This window comes from Coregonus clupeaformis, unplaced genomic scaffold (genome assembly GCF_020615455.1).
Source record: "Coregonus clupeaformis isolate EN_2021a unplaced genomic scaffold, ASM2061545v1 scaf2839, whole genome shotgun sequence".
Taxonomy (NCBI): Eukaryota; Metazoa; Chordata; class Actinopteri; order Salmoniformes; family Salmonidae; genus Coregonus; species Coregonus clupeaformis.
In genome coordinates this window covers 7,589-20,357 of record NW_025536293.1, presented here as the reverse complement: position 1 = coordinate 20,357, position 12,769 = coordinate 7,589, and the positions used below count along the sequence as shown (strand labels likewise).

General features: G+C 47.0%; 1 protein-coding gene across 1 annotated transcript; it reads right to left on the bottom strand.

The window, feature by feature from the left end:
- Positions 1-644: 644 nt before the first annotated feature.
- On the bottom strand, positions 645-7,469 carry LOC121579549 (desmin). The gene is given in 11 exon segments (XM_041894247.2): positions 645-1,204; positions 1,609-1,697; positions 2,029-2,072; positions 2,506-2,726; positions 3,027-3,152; positions 3,284-3,445; positions 5,009-5,104; positions 5,452-5,512; positions 6,743-6,968; positions 6,971-7,141; positions 7,144-7,469. Coding segments are annotated over 11 exon segments (1,446 nt in total). The 5' UTR covers positions 7,352-7,469; the 3' UTR covers positions 645-1,162.
- Positions 7,470-12,769: the final 5,300 nt, after the last annotated feature.

The following is a 12,769-nucleotide window of genomic DNA, read 5'->3' as shown; positions in this document are numbered from 1 at the left end:
AGCCTGAGTGCCAGTCTTGTTTAAGCCATCATGTCAACTCCTTGCCACTCAATGTCATGCCAAACATGCTTAGCATGACAATGAGTGGCATCTGGGACCAGGCTATTACTGAGTTGGCCATACAGCACAAACAGTAGAGATGTGTAGCTCCCCACTGTCCCCCTCCGGTGTGCATTCTTCTCACCTTCTGTTTTGTACATAAACAACACTGCTACTGTACTTTTACTGTTTCCGTGTATTTCTTGCTTTATTTGATTGTTTTAGTTTTTTCTTATGGATTTATTTTAGGATACTTGATTTGATTTATATGAAATAATGTGTCCTTTCTGAAGTACTGTATGTATATTTATTTATCAGGTAATTTATTTACATTATATTATTGACATCTTTTGACTTCAAGAGTGCAGCCTCATAAATGTAGGCCGGTGATATTCCATGCTTATTAAAAATACAATTATGAATACTATTATTATTATTATTATTATTATTATTAAAGCATGTGTTTTTATTGGCCTGTATATGATAAACAATGTGATTTTACAATGTCTTTGACTTTTAATTCAACACACACACACACACACACACACACACACACACACATAGAGAACATGATAGATGTACAGAGACTGGCAGACTGACTCTGGTGAGCATGTGTCACTATTTGTTTTATTTGTTAACCAACCTATAGCTCACAATTCTGAACATCATAAGCGATTGTCAGCCTCACTGTCATTCCATGTTCCCCCTTTCCATCTTTCATTTGTCTACCCTTCTCACCTGTTTCACCCCCATCTCCTTTTCCCTAGACACATCTCTCTCTCTCTCGCTCTTTCTCTCCTTTCTCGCCTCTGTCGATTGAGAACCTTCCTCATACTAACGTCACTCTTGTGATAGAACATACAGTATCATATATAGTAATAAATAAAGTCAAATGGTGTACAAAGATGTAGGAAGAAATGACAAACAGGTCAGCTCGTACTTTAAGTCACCCAGCCTATTTTGCTATTTCATTTGAGTGAATTACCTTTGTGTCTTTAAAAACAACGTCTTTGAATTAAGAACAACTAAGGGCCACCCGGGTGAGTTGTTAAAGTCCTTTTGTTTTTATTTAGTATTTTTGTCTTCCCTAAGTCTTTATGTTTTGTTCTTCTGTTGTCTGCTGTTACATCAGATCCTGCTGGTGCTGTGTTGACTCAGAGACCACCTATAGAGGGAGACAAAGAAGACATTTACTGTAACGCGAGAAGAAGAAGCAAGAGGGAGATTGGTGTGTATTAGAAGTGAAATAACAAGCCTATTAAACTATTGGGAAAGATACAGCTGCAAAGTAAAGCTACAGTTGGTGTTGGTAGAACAATATGGCTTGTCAGAACTTGACTCCGGTGGAAGGGAAATCGTATTATGTTGTTGTCAGCGAGGGGAGAGGAATTTGAGATATTCTCTCAAATACAAGTCTGTGCAAATACAAGTCTGTGGGTGTGTTTGTGATCTCTGGTTCACTCTACAAACAAGTGTATCTCTACGTTAGGTGTGTGCGTGTGTGTGTGTGTGCGGGTGCTTGCGTGCGTGTGTGTACGTAGTGCGTGCATGCGTGCGTGTGTATGTTACCTCTCCGTCGCGGGTCTCGATGGTCTTGATAAGGACACTTTTCTTTGAGTGTGACTCAGCAACGCGATGATGATGCTCTGGGCTTGTTTCTGTCCAGACAGACAACCGTGGAATTAATATTAATCTTCTTTACAACAACTCTGTTCACCTTTTTAACTTTTGTGTCACCCCTTAAAATCAACTAATGAATGGTTATATTTATGCATCAGGCTTGAGGGGTCAAGTGAGGATCATTTGAAGTTCAACCCCTGTCACTTTTGATTTATGGTGAAGTAAACAGCTGCAAAAAGATTTAGCTACTTGTATCAATTGTGCCCTCTTGTGGCGTGATGCTGTAAATCATCTTATTTTGCAGCAGTGTTTGATAAAATAGAGTGTGCGTGAATGTGCGTTTGTGTGTGTGTGTGTGTTTGTTCTTACCACGGAAAGTCATGGTGGAATAGTTCTGTATGGGAAGGGAAATCCTACAGAGGGAGAGGAAGGGGGATGTCAGTTTTTAGCAGTGATACCAAATACCATTGTCATACAAGATAATGCATAATCTCTCTGTCCTCAGTCCTCTCCTCCTTTCTTCTCACCCCATTTCTTCAGCACTCCTTCAACCCCCTGCTATTGTCTTCTCCTTCAACCCCCTGCTATTGTGTAATCCTTCAACCCCTGCTATTGTCTTCTCCTTCTTCCCCCTGCTATTGTCTTCTCCATCAACCCCCTGCTATTGTCTTCTCATTCTTCCCCCTTTCTCCTGCCCTCCTCTATCCCTTCCTCTCTGCTTCCCCTGCTTCTTTATCCCTTCCTCTCTGCTTCCCCTGCTTCTTTATCCCTTCCTCTCTGCTTCCCCTGCTTCTTTCTCACCGGCCCTCCTCTCTCTCTCTCATCTCCTCATCTCCCTCCTCATACCTGCTCTCCTCTCCCTCCAGCAGTTTCCTGTAGGTTGCTATCTCTACATCCAGGGCCATCTTGACGTTGAGCAGGTCCTGGTACTCTCTCAGGTGCCTGGCCATCTCATCCTTCATGTTGGCGATCTCAGCCTCCAGACGGGAGATGGTGTCCTGGAACCCACCCGCCTCCCGCCCGTGGCGCTCCTCCATCTCTCTCATCTGCCTCATCAGAGACTCGTTCTGCAGGGAGGGACAGGGGGTTAGTGGGAGGAGGGGAGAGGGGGAGGGGGAGAGAAGGTGGAAGGGGGGAGAGGGAGAAAAGGAGGGGGAGAGACATTTTAGAAAGAGATTGGACATGGAGAAGTGTGCCGTCATGTTTCTTGGAAGTGAACTTGCAGATCAGGGAAGGACAACATGAAGAAAATGAGAAGGCGAGGGAATAAAGGGTGGTGGTATGAATTATGAAAGGACAGAAGGATATGAGGAGGAATAAATGGTGTCATGAGAAGAGGAGAATAGTGTTCAGTCTGAGAGACTTACGGTGCCTTTAAGTGAGTCAATCTCACAGGTGTAGGACTGGAGCTGGTGCCTGAACTCCATGGTCTCCATCTTGGCCTGCTTCAGAGCCTCGTTGTTCTTGTTCACCGCCTGGTTCAGGTCTGTCACCTATAGGTCAGCAGGGGTCAGAGGTCAACAATGAAGTACATCACTTTGTCTATCTATCTATCTCTCTTTCCTCCCCCCTCCCCCCTTTTCTCTCTGTCTCATTCCTCTCTCCTCTCCCTCTCCCCCCCCACCTTAGACTTGTACCACTCCTCAGCCTCCGAGATGTTCTTGGCCGCGATGCCCTCATACTGGGCCCTGATGTCCCTGAGGGCAGCTGTCAGGTCCGGCTTGGACATGTCCATCTGGATCTGCACCTGGGTCTCCTGCATCTGGGACTGCATCTCACGGATCTCCTGCAGGTGAGGTGTGGAGGGAGGGGTGAGGTGAGGTAGAGAGGAAGGGGGAGGTTTTAAAGTGGAAGAAAGCGGAGGAGAAGGAGGAGGAGCAGAGGTCAATAGTTTAAGGTTTCTGCAGCTTTCTTTTCTCCATTGTCTGTTTAGAAGCACACACACACACACACACACACACACACACACACACAAATAGTGTTTGTTCACCTTGTATAAGACAGAGTGAGCGTCTGCTAAATAGTTAGTTAAATAGTTAACCAATAGCTACCCAGACTATCTGCATTGACCTTTTTGACTCATCACATACGCTGCTGCTACTGTTTAATATCTGTCACTTTATTCCTAGTTACAGTGAGGGAAAAAAGTATTTGATCGGACGGGGCCATGTACCGTCAAATCTTGGGTGAGATCCTCCTCCCTCAGCCAGGGCATTGAAAATGGGTCGTGGATGGGTATTCCAGCATGACAATGACCCAAAACACACGCCAAGGCAACAAAGGAGTGGCTCAAGAAGAAGCACATTAAGGTCCTGGAGTGGCCTAGCCAGTCTCCAGACCTTAATTCCATAGAAAATCTGTGGAGGGAGCTGAAGGTTTGAGTTGCCAAACGTCAGCCTCGAAACCTTAATGACTTGGAGAAGATCTGCATAGAGGAGTGGGACAAAATCCTTCCTGAGATGTGTGCAAACCTGGTGGCCAACTACAAGAAACGTCTGACCTCTGTGATTGCCAACAAGGGTTTTGCCACCAAGTACTAAGTCATGTTTTGCAGAGGGGTCAAATACTTATTTCCCTCATTAAAATGAAATCAATTTATAACATTTTTGACATGCGTTTTTCTGGATTTTGTTGTTGTTATTCTGTCTCTCACTGTTCAAATAAACCTACCATTAAAATTATAGACTGATCATGTCTTTGTCAGTGGACAAACGTACAAAATCAGCAGGGGATCAAATACTTTTTTCCCTCACTGTATATGTACATATCTAACTCCAATTACCTCGTACTCCTGCACATCGACTCGGTACTGGTACACCGTGTATATAGCCATGTTATCGTTACTCATTGTGTATTTATTATATATTTTATTATTACGTGTTTTACTTTTCTATTATTTCTCTTATTTTCTTTCTCTCTGCATTGTTGGGAAGGGTGTTGTTTACGAAGCATGTGACAAATAACACTTGATTTGATTTGTGTGTATCCATTCCTGTCTCAGAGAGTAATTATAGCAGTGAGTCTGTTGTGGGATATTACACAGACCTCATATAGCAGACCACAAGCCCAGTGCCAACTGCCCACTGCGCTGGCAGAGATTGTGTGTGTGTGTGTGTGTCTGTGTGTCTGTGTGTCTGTGTGTCTGTGTGTGTCTTTGTTCATTCCTACCACAGAGAGACAGACAGATGGAATGACCAATGACTAGATACATTGACAGACAGCCAGACAAACAGACAGACAGACAGACAGACAGAGAGACAGACAGACAGACAGACAGACAGACAGACAGACAGACAGACCAACTGTAATAACACAAAACACATTGAAATACACAGACTGAGTAACGTACCTCCTCGTGAATCTTCTTGAGGAAGGCGATCTCCTCCTGTAGGGTCTCAATGCGTCTCTCCAAGTCTAGACGGGCCAGAGTGGCAGCATCAACATCCTAGAACAGACAGACGTTAGATTAGATGAAAACTGGTTGAATCAACATTGTTTCCACGTCATTTCAACCCCAAAATAAATGTGGTGACGTTGAATCAACGTGGAAAAACTAAGGGCATTTGTCTTTTTTTCACCCAACTTTTAACCTAAATCCGATTAAATTGTGAATTTATTTGTTGGTTTCACGTTGAATTCACATTAGTTGACAACTCAATCAAAACTTGACGTTGAACTGACTGACGTCTGTGCCCATCCAGTCTACGTTTAGAGTAATAGCAGGGAAAATACTAGTAGTGAGAAAATGGTATCATATTCATAATCTGTGTTGATTTATAGTGTTCAACTCACAGCTCTGAAAGCAGCCAGGTTGTTCTCTGCATCCTCCCTCTGAAGGATCTCTTCCTGCAGTCTGGATACACAGTTAATCAAAGAGATGGCGTGAGACCGATCACAATTGTGTCTTTTATGTGTCTGCACCTGTCTAATAATCACCCAGAAATAGTTTGATATGCACTTTAAGACTGCTGTGTGGATATAATGTGCAAATGTGGTCATAATCCAATCCCAGGTCCCATTTTGAATACCAGTTGTAGACGTTGGGAGGCCATACTGACAGATATAGAGATCTGGATTATATCTATCTGTATACAGATGTTTTAATTCCTGGCCTTTTATAGAGCCAGACCGTGGTGCCCGTAAGCGACGGTAAGTACATGCCTCTGTAAGGGCTTGAGGCTTAGACCATACCCTAATGTGAGAAGGAGGCTGGCTTTAGTCTTTCAGAAGGAGGCTGGGTCTAGTCCTTCAGGGGTTAGGTGGGGGATGGATCTAGTCTACTTAATTAAAGGTCCACTGGAGTTGGAACAAGACTATCCCACTCTGCACTTGTGTGCATCTTTCTTTCTTCACCAGTCTTTATTAATCACTAGTGCTTCTCTCCCATTTCATGGGTTGAATGAGAATGTCATGGAAGATCCTGTGTTGTCACTCAACCCACACATACACTGTGTATTTAAAATGTAATCTAGGCCTACATTTCAACAGCAGAGGAGGCATGCTGATCTCACAACTATGCAAACAGCACTTTTCCTTAATAAATAAGTAAGTCTATCACACATTTGAAAAACCTGAAGCAAAGTTATAGACACTTATGACCAAGTTTAAAAATACTTGCTGTAGCCACAACAAACAAACCAGCTAAACCACAACAGCTAATGAGCGGTGCTGACTGAAATCCTAGGGGACTGTATGCATGAACCAGCCGTGATATCAGTGCTGCTTCTAGTGGTTGAAATGTCATGCTTACATTATACTACGATCTACTCGTCTGGAGTTCTCCTCTATCTAATCTTACCCATAATCCTCTCCTTCATCCACTTATCCACAATCAGATACTACACGCCTGCAGTCTTACATCAACTGAGCAATCAATGAATCAATGTATCAATCAAGTCCTGTTTACATCAGCAGTTGTCACAAAGTGCTTTTACAGTAACTTCTAGTTGCCATATTTCTCCCCCTACTCGTCCTCCTTTTCCTCCTCTTTTCCTCGTTCTCCTTCTACCTCCTCCTTCTCATCCTCTCCCCCCTCATCCTGCTCCTCTCCCTTCTCTTCCTCCCTCCTCCCCCTCTCTCCTACCTTAGTTTGATTTTGTCCAAGTCTTCGCCCAGGTTGTCCCTCTCCACCTCGATGCGGCTCCTCTGATTGGTTAAGGCCTCCACCTGGCGACGCAGGTCCCTCATCTCCTCTTCGTACAGGTCGGCGATGCGTGTGGGTTCGCGCCCCCGCAGCCTCTCGATCTCCACCACCAATGTAGCGTTCTGCTGCTCCAGGAAGCGAACTTTCTCGATGTAGCTGGCGAAGCGTCGTTCAGGTGCTGCAGCTCGACCTTCTCGTTGGTGCGTGTGTGGAGGAACTCCTGGTTCAGCGCGCCGGCCAGGCTGAAGTCCAGTGTCTCCCCCATCCCTGCGTATGACCGTGAACCGTGTGCGGTCGATGACATCACAGGTCCGCCGAAGTGAGACGAGGTGCGGTAGCGGAGTAAGCGGGCGAGGCGGAGGTCTTGGTGACCGTGAGACCCGGGAGGAGATGTGGCCGAGCCGCCATGTCCGAGTCCGAGGCCCCCGCCCGAGCCCCGCTGCTGTAGAGGGAATGGGACATGGCAGGGCTGTACCCTGCGCCAAAGGTGCGGCGGTAGGATGAGGTGCCAGACTGGGCCGACTGAGCAGAAGAGCGGTAGGAGGTCATGGTGGAGAGCAGAAAGGTCTGGAGCAGGAGAAAAGTCTGGGCTGGAGCAGGAGAAGGGTCTGAGATGGCTGCTGGAGTGGACTGGAGCAGGGAGGCTGACTGAGGGACACACAGGGCTCACTCTGGCTATTTGTAGTACCTACCCCCTCATATCCCCTCCCTCAAATCCTCTATATACCCTCCCCTCTTTCCATCTCTACCACTCTCTTCCCTTCTCTGTCTGGGTCTCTCTCTCCCGTTTCTCACCTCCCCCGCCCCTCTCCAGAATGGGCTGTCACAGGTCCTGGTGTGGGGTCTGGGATTTTGGTACAGATTGTGTTCCAGAGTGAGAGGAGAGGGTTCTGGGAGGCTGTGTCCACCCTGACCTCCACAGCAGCATGACTGAACTCACAATGGCCAGCTAGGCCTCAGCTCAGCAATTGGACAGCTTCATGTCCACACGCCAGCTCAACCCTAACCTTAGCCTCAACTACAACCCTAACCCTAAATTCATGTCCACACCCCGGTTCAACCCTAATCCTCAACCACAACCCTAACCCTAGCTTCATGTCTACATCCCTGTTCAACCCTAATCCTCAACCACAACCCTAACCCTAGCTTCATGTCCACATCCCTGTTCAACCCTAATCGTCAACCACAACCCTAACCCTAGCTTCATGTCTACATCCCGGTTCAACCCTAATCCTAGCCTCAACCACAACCCTAACCCTAGCTTCATGTCTACATCCCGGTTCAACCCTAATCCTAGCCTCAACCACAACCCTAACCCTAGCTTCATGTCTACATCCCGGTTCAACCCTAATCCTCAACCACAACCCTAACCCTATATTCATGTCTTCATCCCGGTTCAACCCTAATCCTCAACCACAACCCTAACCCTAGCTTCATGTCCACACCCCGGTTCAACCCTAATCCTCAACCACAACCCTAACCCCTAGCTTCATGTCTACATCCCGGTTCAACCCTAATCTCAACCACAACCCTAACCCTAGCTTGATGTCTACATCCCGGTTAAACCCTAATCCTCAACCACAACCCTAACCCTAGCTTCATGTCCACATCCCGGTTCAACCCTAGCCTCAACCACAACCCTAACCCTAGCTTCATGTCTACATCCCGGTTCAACCCTAATCCTAGCCTCAACCACAACCCTAACCCTAGCTTCATGTCTACATCCCGGTTCAACCCTAATCCTCAACCACAACCCTAACCCTAGCTTCATGTCTACATCCCGGTTCAACCCTAATCCTCAACCACAACCCTAACCCTAGCTTCATGTCTACATCCCGGTTCAACCCTAATCCTCAACCACAACCCTAACCCTATATTCATGTCTTCATCCCGGTTCAACCCTAATCCTCAACCACAACCCTAACCCTAGCTCATGTCCACACCCCGGTTCAACCCTAATCCTCAACCACAACCCTAACCCTAGCTTCATGTCTACATCCCGGTTCAACCCTAATCCTCAACCACAACCCTAACCCAGCTTCATGTCTACATCCCGGTTCAACCCTAGCCTCAACCACAACCCTAACCCCTAGCTTCATGTCTCATCCCGGTTCAACCCTAATCCTAGCCTCAACCACAACCCTAACCCCTAGCTTCATGTCTACATCCCGGTTCAACCCTAATCCTCAACCACAATCCTAACCCTAGCTTCATGTCTACATCCCGGTTCAACCCTAATCCTCAACTACAACCCTAACCCTAGCTTCATGTCTACATCCCGGTTCAACCCTAATCCTCAACCACAACCCTAACCCTATATTCATGTCTTCATCCCGGTTCAACCCTTAATCCTCAACCACAACCCTAACCCTAGCTTCATGTCCACACCCCGGTTCAACCCTAATCCTCAACCACAACCCTAACCCTAGCTTCATGTCTACATCCCGGGTTCAACCCTAATCCTCAACTTCACAACCCTAACCCTAGCTTCATGTCTACATCCCGGTTAAACCCTAATCCTCAACCACAACCCTAACCCTAGCTTCATGTCTACATCCCGGTTCAACCCTAGTCCTCAACCACAACCCCTAACCCTAGCGTCATGTCTACATCCCGGTTCAACCCTAATCCTAGCCTCAACCACAACCCTAACCCTAGCTTCATGTCTACATCCCGGCTCAACCCTAATCCTCAACCACAACCCTAACCCTATATTCATGTCTTCGTCCCGGTTCAACCCCTAATCCTCAACCACAACCCTAACCCTAGCTTCATGTCCACACCCCGGTTCAACCCTAATCCTCAACCACAACCCTAACTCCTAGCTTCATGTCTACATCCCGGTTCAACCCTAATCCTCAACCCACAACCCTAACCCTAGCTTCATGTCCACATCCCGGTTCAACCCTAATCCTCAACCACAACCCTAACCCTATATTCATGTCTTCATCCCGGTTCAACCCTAATCCTCAACCACAACCCTAACTCCTAGCTTCATGTCCACACCCCGGTTCAACCCTAATCCTCAACCACAACCCTAACCCTAGCTTCATGTCTACATCCCGGTTCAACCCTAGCCTCAACCACAACCCTAACCCTAGCTTCATGTCTACATCCCGGGTTCAACCCTAATCCTAGCCTCAACCACAACCCTAACCCTAGCTTCATGTCTACATCCCGGTTCAACCCTAATCCTCAACCACAATCCTAACCCTAGCTTCATGTCTACATCCCGGTTCAACCCTAATCCTCAACCACAACCCTAACCCTAGCTTCATGTCTACATCCCGGTTCAACCCTAATCCTCAACCACAACCCTAACCCTATATTCATGTCTTCATCCCGGTTCAACCCTAATCCTCAACCACAACCCTAACCCTAGCTTCATGTCCACACCCCGGTTCAACCCTAATCCTCAACCACAACCCTAACCCTAGCTTCATGTCTACATCCCGGTTCAACCCTAATCCTCAACCACAACCCTAACCCTAGCTTCATGTCTACATCCCGGTTAAACCCTAATCCTCAACCACAACCCTAACCCTAGCTTCATGTCTACATCCCGGTTCAACCCTAGCCTCAACCACAACCCTAACCCTAGCGTCATGTCTACATCCCGGTTCAACCCTAATCCTAGCCTCAACCACAACCCTAACCCTAGCTTCATGTCTACATCCCGGCTCAACCCTAATCCTCAACCACAACCCTAACCCTATATTCATGTCTTCGTCCCGGTTCAACCCTAATCCTCAACCACAACCCTAACCCTAGCTTCATGTCCACACCCCGGTTCAACCCTAATCCTCAACCACAACCCTAACCCTAGCTTCATGTCTACATCCCGGTTCAACCCTAATCCTCAACCACAACGCTAACCCTAGCTTCATGTCCACATCCCGGTTCAACCCTAATCCTCAACCACAACCCTAACCCTATATTCATGTCTTCATCCCGGTTCAACCCTAATCCTCAACCACAACCCTAACCCCTAGCTTCATGTCCACACCCCGGTTCAACCCTAATCCTCAACCACAACCCTAACTCTAGCTTCATGTCTACATCCCGGGTTCAACCCTAATCCTCAACTACAACCCTAACCCTAGCTTCATGTCTACATCCCGGTTCAACCCTAATCCCTCAACCACAACCCTAACCCTAGCTTCATGTCTACATCCCGGTTCAACCCTAGCCTCAACCACAACCCTAACCCTAGCGTCTTGTCTACATCCCGGTTCAACCCTAATCTTAGCCTCAACCACAACCCTAACCCTAGCTTCATGTCTACATCCCGGTTCAACCCTAATCCTCAACCACAACCCTAACCCTATATTCATGTCTTCATCCCGGTTCAATCCTAATCCTCAACCACAACCCTAACCCTAGCTTCATGTCCACACCCCGGTTCAACCCTAATCCTCAACCACAACCCCTAACCCTAGCTTCATGTCTACATCCCGGTTCAACCCTAATCCTCAACCACAACCCTAACCCTAGCTTCATGTCACATCCCGGTTCAACCCTAATCCTCAACCACAACCCTAACCCTATATTCATGTCTTCATCCCGGTTCAACCCTAATCTCAACCACAACCCTAACCCCTAGCTTCATGTCCACACCCCGGTTCAACCCTAATCCTCAACCACAACCCTAACCCTAGCTTCATGTCTACATCCCGGTTCAACCCTAATCCTCAACCACAACCCTAACCCTAGCTTCATGTCTACATCCCGGTTAAACCCTAATCCTCAACCACAACCCTAACCCTAGCTTCATGTCTACATCCCGGTTCAACCCTAGCCTCAACCACAACCCTAACCCTAGCGTCATGTCTACATCCCGGTTCAACCCTAATCCTAGCCTCAACCACAACCCTAACCCTAGCTTCATGTCTACATCCCGGTTCAACCCTAATCCTCAACCACAACCCTAACCCTAGCTTCATGTCACATCCCGTTCAACCTAATCCTCAACCACAACCCTAACCCTAGCTTCATGTCTACATCCCGGTTCAACCCTAACCCTATCTTCATGTCTACATCCCGGTTCAACCCTAATCCTAGCCTCAACCACAACCCTAACCCTAGCTTCAAGTCTACATCCCGGTTCAACCCTAATCCTCAACCACAACCCTAACCCTAGTTTCATGTCTACATCCCGGTTCAACCCTAATCCTCAACCACAACCCTAGCTTCATCTCTACATCCCGGTTCAACCCTAACCCTAGCTTCATGTCTACATCCCGGTTCAACCCTAACCCTAGCTTCATGTCTACATCCCGGTTCAACCCTAACCCTAGCTTCATGTCTACATCCCGGTTCAACCCTAACCCTAGCTTCATGTCTACATCCCGGTTCAACCCTAACCCTAGCTTCATGTCTACATCCCGGTTCAACCCTAACCCTAGCTTCATGTCTACATCCCGGTTCAACCTCTAACCCTAGCTTCATGTCTACATCCCGGTTCAACCCTAACCCTAGCTTCATGTCTACATCCCGGTTCAACCCTAACCCTAGCTTCATGTCTACATCCCGGTTCAACCCTAACCCTAGCTTCATGTCTACATCCCGGTTCAACCCTTACCCTTAGGTTAGGAAGGGGTCTATACTACATCACTCAAAGCAAAGCTAGGATTATTTCAATGACACTCTTTCGGTCTTTCATTTCAAATGGGTTTGTAGATGGAAGAATAGAATTTGTGAGATTGTTGCTCCGTCTGTTGTAGTTTGATGGAGCTGATTGGTTGATTCAGACATGCTCCAATGACTCGTGTTCTTCAGAACATTATGGTAAAGGTTTACTGGATAGCTAAATACGAAAGCATAGTCGTTCATTGACAGCATTTAGTACACAATACATCATTTGAGGTGCTTCTGCTGGGAAGACCTGGCTTCACTGACTTCATGACAGAACAATTGAAAGATGCAACGATGGGTTTTAAACGCTGCATCATCCACACATGGTAAGGC